The following is a 17,946-nucleotide window of genomic DNA, read 5'->3' on the forward strand; positions in this document are numbered from 1 at the left end:
TTCGAATTGTAGCGTTTGCGTTTTCTAATGTTGCGATAGAATAAACTTGTTCGCATAGAAGTCGCAAAGCCAAGAACCGTTGGAGGGCTACGGATAATAAACCATAGATGGTTTGCATATGGAAGTGTAGATTGACTACCTATTAACAGTTCATATCACCCCAGTGATCAGGTTCGTGTACTGTCAACTCCAAGTATATATTCATAGTCCCAATGATGTTGCCTAGAGAGAGCATCAGGACCACTAAGCTTGACGAGTTCAAAGCATCCGTATGCGCTTTCTAAGAGGGGTTTACCCGTAACTTGTCCTCGTTTTCTTTTACATATTCTCTGATATCAGGTCGATGGTACTTCGAAGGTTCCAAGTCAAGTCATCAGATCGATGTTACGCTACGGCCGTCGCCTACCAATCCATGAAGATAAGCATCCAACTATATTAATTATGGAAGAATCAGAATCATCATCTTCATCTTCATCTCCGATGTCTGGGCAGACGCAGATTCCCATCAACGTTGAGATGGGTCAGATGGGCAACGCCGCGCCACACCAGCAAAGGAACCAAGAAGAGACAGCGCCACAGCCACAGCCGCAGCCGCAGCAGGACCATGGCTGGGATCACAACGACAGCAACACTCTGTTGGTGGTGGCGACGCTCATAACCGCGCTCACCTATCAGTTGGGAACCAATCTCCCGGGCGGGTACTACCAAGATGACAGCAACGGGCACGAGGCCGGCGACTCCATCCTGCGCGACAAGCACCGCAAGAGGTACTGGATTTTCATGACGGCAAGCTGGGTGGGGTTCGGCAACTCCATGCTCATGACGCTCGCCCTGCTCATTGGTGTGCCCGTCGCCTCCCGCCTCGTTCGCTTGCCCTTCGCCGTGGCCTACTCCAGCCTTGTGCTCGCCTTCATGTCGTCGCAAGCCAATACCTGGTTGGTCATGGACCTCCTGATCTGGGTCTTCGTCCTCGTCCTCCTGTGCGCGGCCATTAGTTTTAGGAACAGGGAACCGCTCTGGCCAGCTGCCGTCGACAAGATGAGAGCCTGTTTCTTTCACCTGTGACCGATTACTTGAGTGTGTTGCTATTGTAATTGCTCTGAATCGATTAACCCATCCGCCATATTATCGTCTGTTGTTTTCTCCATAATATGGATGGCACTCTTCTGTATTGGTTGCGTCCCTCCCTGACAACGTCAATACATGTACCAAAATATAGCCTAATGCAGTTCGGCCTCACCAATTTCTACACTACAAAATCCAGATGAACCATCCGTTTTGCACTGAACTGTGAGAAGAAAGTGACTTGCATTCAATCGATAGGCACAACGATATTTTGACATCTCTACGCGACACACTTCCCACTTCCCCTCCTCTCGCCCTCTGAAGGTATGATGAGATGGGGAAAGGATACCGAGGGATTTGCTCTAAGCTGAATTAGTACAGCTACTCTAACGAGAGTGACGCCAAAAAGTCATCCAAGGAAGAGGTGGAACTCTCAGGAAACCCGCCGGCGAAGACGGCCCGCACCGAAGCCGCGCGCTTCCTGATGCCATCGTCGACCATCACCCTCTCGATCCCCGCCACCACGTCTTCCTTCGTCAAAGCCGCCGCTGAGCTGCAGTTCTCGGAGTTGCGGATCGCGCATCCGGTCCCCAGGCGGCGCACCACCAGCTTAGCGTTGTGGTGCTGATCCCCTCGCACCGGCCACGTTAACATCGGCACCCCACACACCAGCGCCTCCACCGTAGAGTTCCACCCGCAATGGCTCACGAAACCCCCTACCGACGGGTGGCCCAGGATCAGCAGCTGCGGCGCCCACCCCCGGATCACCATCCCCCGCCCCCTCCCCTCGGTTCGCCTCGCCACCGCCTCTGCGGAAAAGAAGCCGTTACCACTGTCGCCGGTGGCCTCTATCGGTTGCCCCGCCGGGTCAAACTTCCTCGACTTGGTCTGCATGACCCAGAGGAAGGGTCGGTTCGACTCGTCCAGAGCGGCCGCGAGCTGGGAAAGCTCGTCGTCCGCGGGGCTCACCAGTGACCCGAACGAGACGTAGATCACCGACCTCGGCGGCTTCGCGTCCAACCACTCCACCAGCTCCTTCTCGTCGACGCCGAACTCGTGTCCCGATCGGACCTCGCCATCTCGCACCGGTCCGGCCGCCGCCCAGAACTGGTCCGGCAGCAGCGGGCCCACGCCCCACGTTGGCTTCCCCGCCTTCTTGGCGACGTAATCCAGGAACGGACGCTCCAGCTCGTCGCACGTGTTGACAAGCAGCGCGACCGCACCGTCCGCCCCAGCTATCCCCCTCCGTCGTCGGGGCCCACCGACGCTGCCGGGCCCGCCGAAGGGCTGGTGCCGGCTGCTGATGTCGGAGGTAGTAAGGGCCATCTCGGCGGGCAGATCCGGGATGGTGACGGCGGTGGAGAGGGGAGCAGAGGCGAAGTCCTCCGGTGAGAGTTCCCAGGTTGCGTGGTCGAGAGCGGCCGCGCAGGCGCCGGAAGTGAAGAAGCTGACGACCGGGACCCGGTGCTGGACGCAGGTGTCGATGAGGCCGCTGATCATGTCGTCGACGATGACGCAGAGGGGAGGTTTACGAGGCAGAGAGGAAGGAAAGGAGGCGTCGTGGTGGCGTTCTAAGCCGAAATGCTGGAAGAATCCGGCGAGGAGGTCGTGGAGGGTGTCCTCCAGGAGCTGGGGCTGGATGCGGTTAGTGGGGGGAAGGGAGAAGTCAACGATTCGGACGAGAGGGTGGGGAGGAGAGGAGGCGGAGGAGGAGGAGGGGAGGAGGAGGGTGACCTTGTAATTGCGGCGGGCCAGGTGAGCGCTGAGTTGGGTGGCCGGGAAGATGTGCCCCGCGTGCGGGAACGGCACCACCAAGATCTCGTCCATGGATGACCGTCTTACTTTAGCTATATGTAGCTGGTCAGGGTTGACGATTGAAGCTGAAGCAGAGGATTTGAGATACGTATATATAGAGAGAGATCTAATAGCAAGCGAAGTGCTGCCACGATCTTTACAGGAGGAGGAAGAAGCTGAATTGGATTGCGCTCGCAGAAGCGTTTCGTCTTACAAGCCGGCGGTGATGCTTGGGGCATTTGGACCACCGAGATTCCATTCTCAGATGCCATTCTTCTTCCCTAGCGAAGACGACTTCGTAGTCAACTCCTTCATGTTCAAGTTTTGTGGTCTCTACCTCCACCGACCGACTTGGCAGCAACAGCGACTGGCGAGGATATCGAGCTCGATCGGGCATGTCTACGTAGGGGGTGGCGTGCGTAGGAAAAGCTGCAACGCGCTAATGCATTCTACCTACTGCAAGAAAAGCTTAGTAGAACTGCTTGCCCCACACGCTTCCGGCGACACTCCGGTGCACACGTCAACGCTTCTTCTCTGCCCAGAGTTCTGGCTCCTGCGAAGTGGGCCACACAGGGCACTACTGACGTGACGTGTGGGCTCCATGTCTGGGAGGACACGGAGCGAACTTTCCATTAGTGACGTGTCAAATTAGGCAGCTCTGTTGACCCCACGCGACATTTTCTTAGGATACGAGAAGTCCACAGAGTGGGGCCCAAAGGGCATGAAGAACAAAAAATGAATTAAAGCTCGGAGATGCGACGTTATTTACTGCACATTAGATCAACATAATATAAATTATGCGGCGCTCTACCAACTAATCATTAGGTTTGAGTCAAAAAGGATACCCAACCAACATTGGGCCAGCCCGGCCCATCATGTCAATGAAGATTCCATCAAGCTGGATCCATGGAATAGCTGGTGATCTACCATAATCATGTTGATGTAAGGGAAACGGGGATTACGAACTTGTAGATGAAGTTGATGTTGCAACAAAATAACACGGCCAATTAAATGTGGTTAAAATAGAATTTACGAAAGCGATGACACGCTTTGACGTACGTTTAAACGGACAACAACAACATAGGATGTTGCTTAGCTGACTAAGGTTGCTCTTACTTTGGACTTTTCCTTCTCATCGTGTCCCATTCGTTGTTGTTTGCACAATCTCATGTGGTTGGAAGCTGCTACCATATTGCGTGTGCTTGTTGCCGGTGATGTTTACCAAGTAATCTTTGTCCTCGTTATCCTACGATGGATTGTCGTTCTTAGTGAATTGTATTGATATGGATAGCATGATGATACATGGATTAATAGGAGCAAAGCAAATATGAAGGCTTAGAGTTGTCCACATTTCGATCATATTATCCTCGAATCTCTAACGAATGGAGCCCCACTCCTCACCTCGCGTCAACCAGGCGTGAAGAGAAACAAGAGAACATTAAATGGGTGGCTCCTTGCACTCAATATCTATCATTGATGCAACACCATCATTAATCTTCCAATAATTAGGTGGGTTGCCTTGCCATGGTTGTACGTTTGTAGAGAAACGAACAACGTCAGGGAAGGAGCGAGAGGAGGAGGAGGAGGAGGAGGAGGAGGAGGAGGAGGAGGAGGATTCTGTGCTTTGGCATTGCAGGCCCAACACTGAGACTGGCGGAGGGGCCTCCCCATTCCATGCTCCATACGTTTCTCCCATTGCCAGATCCATTCCTATACTCCATTCCCTCCTCCTCTCCCCCTGTGTAGTGCTACTGTATAAGAGGAGGTGCCGCCCTTGCGACTGATGCTTCGAAGGCGTCCGTGGACGGTCTTGTTTAGGTGAGGAGACCCTTGTTGGAGAAGCAGGTCACGTGCAGAGGCCCGGCTTCGACCCTCATTACCTCTGCACGTGATCCTCTTCTCCAACATGGATTCCTCACTTTCGTCGCTCCTTCTCCTTTCTCCGATGCGCATTTGATCTCCGTCTCTTTCAGGTTGATGATGTTTTTGCAGGTTTCGAACCACCCTTTATTCTGTTTCCTTCAAAGATCTAATCTTTCGTTCAGGCATAAAGGAGTGTTCGATAGCACAACCTTGAATAAGGGAACAAAACGAGAGAGAGAGAGAGAGAGAGAGAGAGAGAGAGAGAGCGGCGGAGCCGTAAACTTTACTTAATTAATTATATAAATAATTAATTTTGATTGAAGTTTTATTTTTTATGCTGAAATTTAATTTACTTTTTTTTATAGTCATATACTTTCATTGCACAATTTTCTAAAATTTTAAATTCTGGAAGATAAATATAATATTAAATGTAATTTAGAAAAGATAAAATAAAAAAATTATTAGTTTAAGACATATTAATTTTGAATTGATTGGGTATTATTGATCTCATATTCGAATTCGTCATTTATATTATTTGATATAATAAATCAAGTGTCCGTCATCACACATTTGGTGGGCACCGTTGGATCGTCCATCTCCTCTGCAGCGGCCATCCCCCCGAAAGGAAGAAATAAGCCAGAGGAGATAACCCAAAGCATCTCCGGCGGAGGGGGAAAGCTGAAAGAAGCATGCAGCATCACACTCTTTCTTGTTGTGGAGGAGTGAGGGCGAGCTTGCCGCCGCCGCCACTGTCATTCCGGTGGTCGAAGATTAAGGTTTGCGACTCCTTCCTTCTCACACTCCTTCCTTTCTTCTTCTTGTTCTGACCTTACCAGTTCTCGTGGCAGAGGGAAGGCGGCCGACGCCTTCCTCGGTGTGCACGAATCGCCGCCCAATTGGAACTGAAGCCTCCTCCCTACTCCTTGGTAAATCTGACTAGTTACCACGCAATAGCAAAATATGATTTTGCCGTAGCGCATTTGAATTCTACCTCCTCCTCTGTCTGTCCGGCATGATGGCTCATTCTTTTCTCATCTGGTGGTGGTGGGCACAGAGCTCTTTGGAGCCACACATGAGCCGCGAGACGTTGGAATACCACTGGGGAAGGCATCACCGTGCCCATGTTGCCTCCCTCAACAATCTTATCGCGGGGACGGACCTGGACGGAATGGGACTGGACGAGATCGTCGTCGTCTCCTACAACAAGGGCAACCCCCTCCCTCTCTTCGTCCATGCCGCCCAGGTAACAGTAACCAATCATCCTGACACCCTGGAGACTCCTACTTCTTGTCTTTATCTTCTTTCCAGCCGTCTCGGCGTCTTTTTGCTTGCCATTCCAAGAAAACAAAATTAAATGCATCACGCTTACACTTGTGTCCGTGTTGCGTGTGAATTAGTCAATCTGATTCAATTACTGGCTGTGGTACCCTGCTGTTGTGCATTTCTAGTAGAACATTCTTTGGTGCGCGCAATGTGCTTGTGAGTTTGCCTCTTCTAGCTTGCACTGTTGAATAATTTAGAATGGCTTAGGTAGGACGTCCAGGTCTTGTGTCAAATAACTGTAAGGACTCAAATTGAGTGATGTTTGGCACTATCTTTCTTTTACATTCTTGCTGTTTGTGATTCATTTGCTTTCTGGATGTGCTACTGCTAGGTTTGGAATCATGATTTTTTCTGGCAATCCATCAAGCCAGGCGGTGGAGGACGACCATCTGGAAGGCTTATGGAACTCATCGAGAGGGACTTTGGTTCATTTGATAGAATGTTGGAAGAATTTAAAAGAGCTGCACTGACACAATTTGGTTCTGGGTGGGCTTGGCTTGTCTGTAAGTCATGACCTGCTCTATCTCTGAGGGCACTGCTGCTAAAAATTAATTTAAGAAAAATGTGGTTTTAATTGGATTTTATCTTCCTGCTTTTTTCTATATCAGACAAGGCAAACAGATTAGATGTTGGGAATGCTGTTAATCCATGTCCTTCAGAAAAGGACAACAAGCTTGTTGTGCTAAAGTCTCCAAATGCAGTGAATCCTATCGTTTGGGATTACTCTGTAAGTGTTATCTCCAATTAAAATTTTCATTTTGGTTTTATGTGACTTAACAATTTTACAATTGTTCTTGTGAATTACCCACTGTATACAATATTATTTCTATAAAATGTTATTTGTTGAGATAATCATGATCAAGATTTGGAATTTCGTACCATTTTGGAATTATGGTACAGTGTATCGAGCGGTACGCCTAATTTAGACGTAAAATCTTCTGAAAGTACTTAAAAAAAGAAAAAAAAAGTTAGGATAGAGTTTTTAAGTTAGAAATAAATATACATTTAGTATATGTTTAGCAAAATCAATGTAAATTAGGTAAGAATAGTGTCACATATTTTTTTCAGGCTTTAAGGAATAGCCTTGTGCAAGGTTCACAATTTCGATCAATTACGAATTGTCCTTCTGTTAATATTCAATTATCTATAGAAAATTATTTGAATTATTAGATTATTTTGTTACAATATAGACTTGAAAATTCAAATGAATTAAATAATCATATATGTAGATATACCCAATTGCTGATTCTACCACCAAAACGAACGATAAGCCTCCACGGATGGTGGATCGAGGTCCTCGATATGTTTGTTAAACCCAATCCTGAAATTGATCCCACGACATAATCTATTGATACACCATATGCTATTGGTGCATCAATGTGATGATAATCGTAGGTTGATCATCATGAATCACATGTGTTTGAGGCGACTCTTGAGGTATGTATCGGTGAATGTCTGAGCTTCTACTTTTGCTACTGATCTCCTGCTCCGTATCATAGTGTTGCTCGGAGAAGTATTACCAACTATCATCTTACTGTTGCTAGTCGTAAGATTCTCCATAATACAACGGTTGTAAATACGATGAGTTTTGTTCTGTGTCTACATTGTGTAGGCTCTATCGCATCTACTCGAATTTATCCACTGCCTTGCTCTTCCCCTTCCGTACATAAATTTGACTTATACCTTGTCGATGTGTATCGTGCGGTAACGGTCGAAATTTGTACCGGGTGGTAACGATCGAAATTTCGATCGTTACCGCCCAATACAACCCCGTATCGTCTGATACGGGGCTTTATCGAGCGTATTGCCTGGTAGTGGGCAGACTGGTATGTACCGCCCGGTACGGGTGGTACGATTCAAAATTTGAATCCTTGATCATGATATAAGTTTACGTATGTAGCAGGGTTGGGATCACTGGAACCATGAATCTAGGGTTTAACAAAACATCATTTTTTCCCCATTTAGATCTGCCACCAGTTTCTTGTTTGACTGTGTTTATTTCGAGAATGATAATACACATTGGATATCCGACGCACATTGTCATTTCTCCTCTGTTAACTTAAGTTTGTGTTTTTCTAGCGTTTGGCTTGTTGTACGGAAGTATAAATAAAATTACACCAAATCTGTTTTCTTTTTTCTCTTTTCTTATAGATTGGCAACTAGGATTTTGATATTTGGACTTATCAAAAGGCAAAGATAGCGTGATAGATCTCGTACAAAATCAAATTGACAAAAAAAAAAAAATTGAAAGGAAAACTATAAATGATTGCATGTATATTCATATCTATATTGCTATGCCCTATTAATTGTATGTATCTCTTTAAAGAACTCTGTGTTAGAATTAAATATAATCTTTTTGAATCTTTTTAGGAAGTACAAGATTTGCTTGAAATATTTGACTGTTAGTGGATACAATAATAATAACTAGGAGGAATTTAGATTCTTGATATCCTGATCCAACTTTCTTGTGCTGCAGAAATGATTCCTTTAGTTGCAAACCAAACTTGTTCATCGAATCTAGCATTAAGAAGAAAGAATGGGTTCTTCAGTATGGGTGAACTTGCCTTCGTTTAATAACTTGGTCTTTAAGCATTACAGACAAGCTTCATGTTTTACAAATTGTTGAGCTGGTAGTTTAATTAGATCACTCTAATTGAATACAAACTATTGAACCGGTAGGTTAACCATACATCATTATGATTGGTATCACAGCCCCTGTGATTATTAACACCACATCTTGATCGTTTTTAAATTTTTAGGCATTTGGCTAGATCTGCATCATTAAGTCACTGTGTCAGTAAGATGATATTTCTATCCATATTCAAATTATATTTGTGACAACTTTGGTTCTCTGTTTACCTTATTGTAATTCATATTATGTAATCTCTACTGATTAGTTCAGTTCTAACCAGAAATTGTTGTCTTGTTGCAGCCACTCCTTGCCATCGATGTCTGGGAGGTAAATTCTTCTATGAATTATTTTACTTTAACCTTTCCAGATTGCTTTGTAACTTGACCCTGATGCAAATTTTGTTTGGCCACACAGCACGCTTACTATCTTGATTACGAGGTCAGTTCCCATAAACTCTGGTTTATGCATGCGCACTTGGAATAAACGTGAACAGCATCACATTTGAGAGCATTTGTTCTGCAGAATCGAAGAGCTGATTATGTTTCCATCTTTTTGGAAAAACTCGTTTCATGGGAGGTGGTCAGCGATAGGCTTGATGTTGCAATAGAGCGAGAAGCTGAGAGAGCCCGAGAAGATGAAACAAGAAGACAAGAAGACGATGCAGCGGTTACCCACAGTGAAGCGGTGGAGATGTACCTGGATAGTGATACCGATGATTCGGAGGCTGAATGAAAACATAATTTTGCAGATAATGTGATGTGAAACTGTAGGAAATTTACCTTGAGTGTGGTGCTGCACGTACCATTTTTTGTTGGGATTGAACTTCTAGCTGGTTTAGCAAGTATATTAATGAGCTAGTCTCAGGAGTGCACGCGACTATGTAATTGAAGAAAGCATACATGTATCCATATGATATTGGCAGCTCTGGTTGTGGTTCTATTTGCCATTTGGTTAATGGAAGTTTTAGTTTGTGTTGGAAATTTAAGATGATTAGTTTCAGTCAAATTGGTCAAGGTTAGCAGGTCAAATACCAATTTAACCAAGTATACATAATCGGATTCTTTCAATTCTTAGCGATATGAAATTATTCTCTAAATCTTTTATATATATATATATATATATAATTTCATACATGAATATTTTCAATCGTCGTTATCACCTTCTCTTTGGAGGCCAAATTAACGGCCAAAATAATGTCTATTTAATTTGACAAGTGAGGTGATCTTTCTAGATGATTAGAAGTGAGTGGTCCATTGATGTGAGATCATTTGATTGGGTTTGTAGTTCTTTGCTTGATGGAGTCGATGATCACGGGATTGGTTTCTTCGACCGAGAGGTTTCTTGTAAGATAGAATAAGACAGTAAGGTATCTCCGACAACTTCTCTATCATACTTTAGTTAGTAGGAATGTTTAAAGGTTTCTAAGTTGCAAAAGAGTTTGAAAACAAAACGATAAAATAAATCTAAGATATCAACAAGGTCTTAAGGAATGAGACAAATCAAATTGGCTCTGTGATGCCCCTATCCAGACAAAGCACTTTAAAGGTCATAAGAAAGACGACGTAAATCTAAGATATCAAGTTAGGTAGCATGATAGATTGTTCAGAGAGTATGAGAAATAAAATAGACTAATAAAATGAGAAAACAAGATTACAATGTAGAATGATCGATCAAACCCTATGAACAGCACTCGATTTCAAATTGTTCGACGATCCAAAATAAATGTACAAAAGAATTCTCATCCCCAACCGCCATCCCTAGGTAAAATATAATTATCTTTTTGATATGTAGTTTTCGATTTTTACATATTTTGTGCATCAATACGACGATGAACATCTTTTTGATAAATTTGAGTTTTTATTTTTTCTATTCTTTCGCTATACATATTTTTCTACAACAGATATTGAGTAGCGAAAGAGTCATCGATGTAAATGCTAAGTGGTACAACTCAAAGCGATGCTGCTTGACAGTCGCATTGATAGTCCCTTCATTACTCGACAACCACATTGATGCTAATACAGATGTAGTGTGGCAAAAGGATTGCTTGATAATTGCGTCAATGTCAACGTAGCTGCAAAGCAACTCTCACCTCTTATTGTTGCTCGTCTCATCCATAATAGTCATCCACAGCTCCTAGTGATGTCATCGTCCGCCACCACTAGCTAAAACATTAAAATTATCTTTTTACTCTTTTTTTTAATATTTTCGTTGATAAAAACAACAATGTTAGGTTAAATAGACATATATATTTTACTTTTATAATTATATAGATAGATGCCAATAAAACTTTTTTAAGTGTAGGGATCAAGATATTAAAGGTAATTAATCAGAGGAGGTAGTATGTAATTAGCCCTTAAGTTGGTGATTCTTTCAACTAATTTAATCAAGATCTAATTCACCCAATGTAAATTATTTATTTTCAAGTCATTTATAATAATTTAATCTAAAAAATATAAGGATATTTACCAAAAAATAATGAAGGAAGTACTATTGCAATAATATAATATTAATATTTTGAGTTTTTTCAAATAATATTGAACTATTAATATTAATTTATATTTTATTTTTAGGTGAAATATTAGCATATCCATGTTCACACAAAAAATATTCATGTAGAACTGATGTTATCATCGTAAAATAATTTATTACTTTTGGGTACACGATTCTGAACTATAAGAATATGCAAATCAATATCATCCTACCCTATCACATAATTAGAAAGTAGATTTTTCTTTAAAATTATCTAAATCTTCTAATCAAGTGTATCATTATGAATATTTTTTAATATTATTTAAGATTAATTTTTTAATATAATTTTATAAATTATTGATCCAAGTTACTTTGATTACTACAAGACTAATACAATAATAATTAGATTTTTATTTATAATATATAAAATTTAATTAATAAATCATATAAAAACTATAAAAAAATTATAATTTATATTTTTTTAATATTTATTAAACCTTTATACTAATTAATCATGTTTAATTGAGCAGGCTCAAAAATGATTAAACATCAATCCAATTAAATCAATCAAAATTAAAATTAATCAAAATTTGACTTTCTTCGAATTTAATTAAAACTTTAAATTAAATCAAAATTAAATCAATTGATCGAATTTAAATTCAATTAAATATTTAAAATATAATTATGATGAAATCCGATCAAAATATTTGATTAAAATAAATTTAATTAATAAATTTTATAATTAAAAAAAATAATTTCTAAAGAATATGCGCAGGTCGTCGCCACGCCTCAATCATCATCCGTTGCCACTTGCATGAGGTGCAATCATCACCACCGTTGCGTAGGTATCGCCTACACGACCTCTGGAATCCAGCTGACGTCGGCCACGACGGCAATGCTTCTGCAAGCTCGTGGTTGGCTACAACACTTGTCGATTCAGAATATTCAAACCTGTGCACAGCACTAACTGTAGATTTAGCTACGGTGCTTAATCGCGTGGCACAGCGATGAACCAGGCGTTTGCATGTACGTTATGGTGTCCACTTAAGCTTTATGTCGTCGGTCGACGTCTGGCTACGCCGTGCCCACCCAACAGAGTCTGGAATAGTCAGAGATGTGATTCGGATACCGTGTGGCAGCAACTGGCTGGCGCAATTAACACTTCCTCTTTCTACAATCCAATCAAATCATGAGATGTTTCGGTAGATTTGTTATCTTGAAATCAGAAATGAATGACTTTAAGTCTTCGTACGATCGAATGGAATCGAAGAGTATCTGCAACGCCGTGGAATTGCTACATCTCAACAGATGTTATCACAGCCTACCGACGAACTGCTCCGTTGAATCTCCGAAGCTCGCCACCATCGACCGATGAACCAATCACTCTCGAGGTGGGTCCATCTGTCCTGGCCACCCGAGCTAGCAACTTTAAGAGTCGAACTGTTCGCTGTCAGCTTTCTTATGGTGCGGCAGCCGTGGTGGCAATCTCTCACACCTTGGCACAAAAGTCGATGTTCTTTTATTGCATGATGACGAGACGTCCGCCGGAGACTGCAGGCTAAATGCTGTCTCCCTCACCTGGACCTCTAGGCCAAAGTTTTTGTCTCCACTGTTGACTGTGGGACTTCCGCCATCGACCGGACCGGGCGGGCTGCCGTCGTTTGAAGCAGCCAATTTATGGAAGGTGGTGTTTTACGTGGCTCAACTTCCAATCTCAAAAAGAATAAGGTGGTGTTTTTAGTTTCGACGATGAAACACTTGTTAATCTATGTTTGCAGATCCAACGCAAGTTTGGTCAATCATCGTCTGTAATTGGTTCGCAAATCCTACTTTTTCTCGCTGTCTCTGTCTCTCCATTAATCTGCGCTCGGCAGCTGCTGCTCTCTTCCCGGCCTCTTCGAGTTGGTGAAGGACGGTGGTTGAGTTTTCTGGATGGAAAGAAGGGGGCAAAAGGATTGACAAGAAAGGGTTTAGATGACTGATTGGCTCGGAGAAACAAGCAATTCACTCTCGAGAGCAACTTTCGCAAAGCTTCGTCGGTGGTAGGCCCTTCGACGATCACATCCCATCTCGACCTCCGAGCATCGATGTAAACGGTTAACGCTCCCCCTTTAATGTTATTTAGATTGCCTAATTGAATCGAGGAGTCAATTAGTAGGTTTTTTTAGAGAATAATAATAAATCCTATAATTTAATTTTAAAAGCAATAAGAACAAAGAATAACATATTTATAATAAAATTTTATTCTTTAAGAATAGATATATTTGATAATATATGGTAGAAGGTATTTAGATCATTTTTAAGATTCAAATTATTCGATCAAGTCTCCAATTCTGGCTTTTTTTGTCCACTTTTTTTTCCCTCCCCCAAAGAAAAAAAAAGATTTTATTCAAGTTAATCTTATATTGTTTCTATTGAAATATTCTGGTAATTAGGATACTATTCCAAAGTTGATGGATCTCATATTCAACTGTATATAAGAGCATATTGCATAGTTTTTGATAGATCTCATCATATTCAAATCTACATAGAGCAATTAATATAATAAATAAATAAGAAAAAATCTACATTGGTTAGAGAGTTGAAAAAGTCAATGTTGTCCATTAGCACTTGGCAAAATTTCTTAGAGTGAGAAAATAAATAGTCGATTAAATATTAAATGGATTTTAATGCTAGAAGCTTTTTTTTGTGTATGTTGAATCTCTCACGTGTATACAACTTATCGGCAGGACCAGCGAGCTTATGCCCACCTCACTATCTGCACCTCTTAAGCATTTCCATTGTGTCGTTTGTGAAGAGTCTGACTTTGGTAGAGGGAGTGGGCAAGCCAAATTAATGTTCACCGGTGAGGCGATCGACGAGGCTTTTATACATCCATCTTGTTGCACTTCTCATGCATCTATCGTCAACTTCTTCTTCTTCTTCTTCTTCTTCTTCTTCTTCTTCTTCTTCATAGGGCCTGTGTGTGCAACCTTGGGAACCAAAAAGAAGAGGAGGCGAAGAAGCAATGGGTCGAGAGCACGAAGTTCGAGTGAATCGAACCACGGTCGCCGACGAAGCCTCCCTTACGGGAGCCGTGAAGGACTTGGAGGCCGGGGAGTCCTGGCCGTCGCGGGGCGGACCGGATGCGGCGCCAGTAAACCGCCTCAGCAGCCGAGAAAAGGACTCCCTCGCGGCCGTATGCGACGCCTTCCTCCCCTCCATCCATGTCCCCCACGCTCCCCACCAGTCCCTCCGAACCTACTACGCTAACTCCGCGTCCATGATCGGAACACCGGAAGTTGTACGGCCACCACTGGTTCAACAATTCAGCTTTTGGTAGTTGCTGGTTAGCCACCGACCAATAACGAACGTTCACCGTGTGCAGTTGGGAGGGTACTTATCCGAGAGGCTCCAACATCCTCGGCTGTGGCAGCTGAGGCTCGCGCTGTGGCTTCTATCGACGTGGTTCGGCACGTTCATCCTCTGCGGCACGAACAGCCTCTCCTGCCGTTTCCCTTTCTTCCGGAGCTTCCCGGAAGTGGAGGCGGCGCGGCGGGAGAAGATCATCCGGTCGTGGTCCATGAGCTGCATCTTCTTGCTTCGGGTGTTGTACAAGGGCTTCAAGGCTCTCGTCGTCCTCTTCTACTTCACCCAGGTGAGCGCTTCTTATCATCGCTCTGTCACATTGCCGCTCTGGCGGTCGGAATTAGCTCCACAAAACACATTGAGATGGTTGGGCACGGTAACTAAGCACAGTGCGCAGCTGCAGGGCGCACATCAGGTTGATATTGATTTACAAACATTATTAGGTTTTAAGAGATCTTTCTATAAGGACCCAAAAACAAAGTTGACTTTAAAGGATCCAAAGTAAAATGGTCATCCTTTCAGATTCAGCTCGACGTTGACCTTCCAACAGTGCACTAAATGCCTCGTGCACTAACTTGCTTCTTTTAGTAGTCGATCAAATATACGTGTGGATAAAAGGTTATTTCGTCAAAAATGTATTGAATCGAATTATGTATAGAATGTAACGTAAGCATTCTTATCATCCCATTCTCATTTATTATTTCTCCAACATCATTTTCTTCTTAATTTGCTCAGAAAATTCCAAAATAATATATCCTTTCTTCTTTCTTTAATATAAAAAATAAAACCCTTTTTTTTGTTGTGTTCGACATCAGAACAGTACTGCTCATTATTCTGCATCGAGTCGGATACAAGTTCCTTGAGTTGAGATTTGGCTTAAAATATCTCTCTATGATTTATACCGTATATGAAACAAATCTCATAATGACAAAAGTTCCACTGTTATTTACCATTACAAGATCTAACTCCAGATGATCATGGGCAGCTGAACGAGAAGAATGAGAACCCCGCTTGGGAGGCGATTGGCTACGTCGGGCCCGATCCTAAGCGGGCAATTAAGAGCAGCTCGGAGGAGGAGGAGGAGGAGGAGGAGGAGGAGGGAGCACGATACGGGCCGCTCTACAAGGCACTGGTACACATGGCGGGCCCAAAGGATGTCCTCTGCACGTCCCTGTCCAGAGCTGGCCTCTCCCTCGTCACCTCCCAAAGCCAACCTGACGGCTTGAAGAGCAAACCCCTTCCTACCATCTACTGCGACGCTGTGGTCGTTGGATCAGGGTCCGGCGGCGGGGTGGTCGCTGGAGTCCTCGCCAAGGCTGGCTTTAAGGTCGTCGTCCTGGAGAAAGGTGGCTACCACGCCCGGACCAATCTCACCCTGCTCGAGCGCCACACTCTGGATCACATGTACGAGGGCTGCGGCGTCCTCACCACCGAGGACTTGGGAGTGTTCGTCCTCTCTGGCTCCACCGTCGGTGGCGGTTCGGCGGTCAATTGGTCGGCGTCCATTCGCACCCCGGACCACGTGATATCCGAGTGGCGGCATGAGCACGGGCTGGAGCTCTTCGACAGCGACGTCTACGCTGAGGCCTTGGATGCCGTAAGTGGTCGCATGGGCGTCCAGTGCGAAGTCCGCCACGAGAGCCTCGCCAACGCCGTCCTTCGGAGGGGGTGCGCCGAGCTCGGATACCCGGTGCAAACGGTTGGGCAGAACGCGCCGCCCGACCACGACTGCGGCTGGTGTTGCTTCGGGTGCAGGGACGGGAGCAAGAAAGGGACGTCTGAGACGTGGCTCGTTGACATGGCTGAGTCAGGAAACGGCGTGATCATTCCGGGTAGCAGAGCCCTCAGGGTTCTGCACGCGGACGCGGGAAGGAACAAGAACGTCGCCGCCGGGGTCGTCTTCGAGTTCAGGGATGGCTGGAGGGGGAAGAAGGAAAGGTGCATCATCAGGTCCAAGGTGACCGTCGTCGCATGCGGGGCACTCAACACGCCGGTGCTACTGAAGAAGAGTGGCCTTCGGAATGCAAACATCGGGAGGCACCTCCACCTCCATCCGGTGGTGATGTCGTGGGGCTACTTCCCCGAGTCCGATTCGAGGTGGCAGCCGAGCAAAGAGAACCAGGAGAAGATCACCAGTTACGAAGGCGCGATCCTCACGACGATGTCGACGGTCGTTTCCAACTTCGCGTCGTCCGGGTACGGCGCGGTGATCCAGACGCCGGCACTGCACCCGGGGTTGTTCTCAGTGGCCACCCCGTGGTTGTCCGGTGCCGACTACAAGGACAGGATGGCGCGGTTCTCGCGCACCACCCACATATTTGCCCTGGCCAGGGACAGAGGGTCCGGCACGGTGGACGCATCGGGATGCATCCGGTATCGCTTGGGGGCGGCGGACGAGAAGAACCTTCAGAGGGGACTGGAGAAGATCCTGCGTATCATGGCAGCCGCAGGGGCAGAGGAGATCGGGACGCAGCACTGCCATGGCGACCGGCTAAACGTCAGGTCGGCGAGCTCGCACCAGTTCGAGAGGTTCGTGAAAGCGACAAGCGGGAAAGATCTGATGGATCTGTCGACGCCGGTCTACTCGGCTCACCAGATGGGGAGCTGCCGGATGGGTATACATCCGAGGACGTCGGCCGTGAACTCCCGGGGGGAGACGTGGGAGGTGGAGGGGCTGTTCGTGGCGGACGCCAGCGTGCTCCCCACGGCGCTCGGGGTGAACCCCATGGTCACCGTGCAGGCGATCGCCTACTGCACCGCGCACTCGGTTCTGGAGGAGCTGAGGAGGAGGACGAAGCGCGAGAATAATCACAAGAACTGATACAGAGGATATTACCGTAATTATGTATCCTGTAAGGATTATTTCGGCTAATTACATATCATCTCGAATAATCTAAAAATATCATAGAATTTATCACTGAACACATACTGATTCCACCTCTCTTCAGTTTATCATTGAGCACACGTAGTATTTCTATCTATAGAATCGATACTGTAAGAAAAAATAAAATTAAATATTTTACTTTCATAAATATAAGAATCGGAATGTAACTTTTTAAAATATGGAACCGAGATACTAAAGATAATTAATTACATTATATACTAAAGATAACTAATTATTAAGATACTAAAGATAAGAAAAAAGAAACATAGAAATACAAATATCATATTAATAAAATTTGAAGAAATAATATTCTTGATTTCAATTGAAAAATAATCTTCTTCTCTTTTGTTCATTTTATTTTGTTGATGGACCTAAAAGCTCTACAACATCTTCAATCAGAATTTATATTTTTTAATCATAATCATAATTTGATTTCTTTTAATTTTTTACATTAGTTTCTTAATCTAGAAAATTAAATTAAAATATTCTAGATGTTACCATGTAATAAATTACACATGTAAAGTAATCCCTAAAATAATCATTTTTTTAATATATGATAAACTAAATT

At 44.3% G+C, this 17,946-nt stretch overlaps 4 protein-coding genes across 4 annotated transcripts; 3 read left to right on the forward strand and 1 right to left on the reverse strand.

Annotated features, from left to right (window-relative positions):
- Positions 1-40: 40 nt before the first annotated feature.
- Positions 41-1,133, forward strand: LOC103972217 (uncharacterized). The gene is made up of 2 exons (XM_009386478.3): positions 41-171; positions 340-1,133. The coding sequence occupies exon 2, from the start codon at positions 382-384 to the stop codon at positions 1,063-1,065; it is 684 nt and encodes a 227-aa protein (XP_009384753.2). The 5' UTR covers positions 41-171; positions 340-381; the 3' UTR covers positions 1,066-1,133.
- A 158-nt stretch (positions 1,134-1,291) lies between these two features.
- LOC135626844 (UDP-glycosyltransferase 73C4-like) lies at positions 1,292-3,351 on the reverse strand. Its single transcript, XM_065132574.1, has one exon. The coding sequence runs from the start codon at positions 2,890-2,892 to the stop codon at positions 1,447-1,449; it is 1,446 nt and encodes a 481-aa protein (XP_064988646.1). The 5' UTR covers positions 2,893-3,351; the 3' UTR covers positions 1,292-1,446.
- Positions 3,352-5,276: 1,925 nt separating this feature from the next.
- Positions 5,277-9,662, forward strand: FSD1A-1 (superoxide dismutase [Fe], chloroplastic). Its single transcript, XM_009386480.3, has 8 exons — positions 5,277-5,498; positions 5,571-5,648; positions 5,777-5,965; positions 6,377-6,548; positions 6,654-6,772; positions 8,978-9,004; positions 9,092-9,115; positions 9,200-9,662. Exons 1-8 carry the CDS (start codon positions 5,412-5,414, stop codon positions 9,407-9,409), a joined length of 906 nt encoding a protein of 301 aa, XP_009384755.2. The 5' UTR covers positions 5,277-5,411; the 3' UTR covers positions 9,410-9,662.
- Positions 9,663-13,119: 3,457 nt separating this feature from the next.
- LOC135627173 (long-chain-alcohol oxidase FAO4A-like) lies at positions 13,120-17,416 on the forward strand. The gene is made up of 5 exons (XM_065133173.1): positions 13,120-13,235; positions 13,876-13,991; positions 14,103-14,429; positions 14,514-14,783; positions 15,480-17,416. The coding sequence occupies exons 3-5, from the start codon at positions 14,154-14,156 to the stop codon at positions 17,313-17,315; spliced, it is 2,382 nt and encodes a 793-aa protein (XP_064989245.1). The 5' UTR covers positions 13,120-13,235; positions 13,876-13,991; positions 14,103-14,153; the 3' UTR covers positions 17,316-17,416.
- The last annotated feature ends 530 nt before the right edge of the window (positions 17,417-17,946 follow it).

Source organism: Musa acuminata, chromosome BXJ2-11, assembly GCF_036884655.1.
Source record: "Musa acuminata AAA Group cultivar baxijiao chromosome BXJ2-11, Cavendish_Baxijiao_AAA, whole genome shotgun sequence".
Lineage (NCBI taxonomy): Eukaryota > Viridiplantae > Streptophyta > Magnoliopsida > Zingiberales > Musaceae > Musa > Musa acuminata.

What these genes read in the sequence shown, in the direction of transcription:
- FSD1A-1 (XM_009386480.3), top strand. Translation starts at nt 5,412, where the DNA reads ATGCAGCATCACACTCTTTCTTGTTGTGGAGGAGTGAGGGCGAGCTTG. An exon ending in TCCGGTGGTCGAAGATTAAG is followed by an intron (nt 5,499 to 5,570) that starts GTTTGCGACTCC and finishes TTCTCGTGGCAG; the next exon opens with AGGGAAGGCGGCCGACGCCT. An exon ending in AGCCTCCTCCCTACTCCTTG is followed by an intron (nt 5,649 to 5,776) that starts GTAAATCTGACT and finishes TGGTGGGCACAG; the next exon opens with AGCTCTTTGGAGCCACACAT.
- LOC135627173 (XM_065133173.1), top strand. Translation starts at nt 14,154, where the DNA reads ATGGGTCGAGAGCACGAAGTTCGAGTGAATCGAACCACGGTCGCCGAC. An exon ending in TGATCGGAACACCGGAAGTT is followed by an intron (nt 14,430 to 14,513) that starts GTACGGCCACCA and finishes CACCGTGTGCAG; the next exon opens with TTGGGAGGGTACTTATCCGA. An exon ending in TCCTCTTCTACTTCACCCAG is followed by an intron (nt 14,784 to 15,479) that starts GTGAGCGCTTCT and finishes GATCATGGGCAG; the next exon opens with CTGAACGAGAAGAATGAGAA.
- LOC103972217 (XM_009386478.3), top strand. Translation starts at nt 382, where the DNA reads ATGTTACGCTACGGCCGTCGCCTACCAATCCATGAAGATAAGCATCCA.
- LOC135626844 (XM_065132574.1), bottom strand. Translation starts at nt 2,892, where the DNA reads ATGGACGAGATCTTGGTGGTGCCGTTCCCGCACGCGGGGCACATCTTC.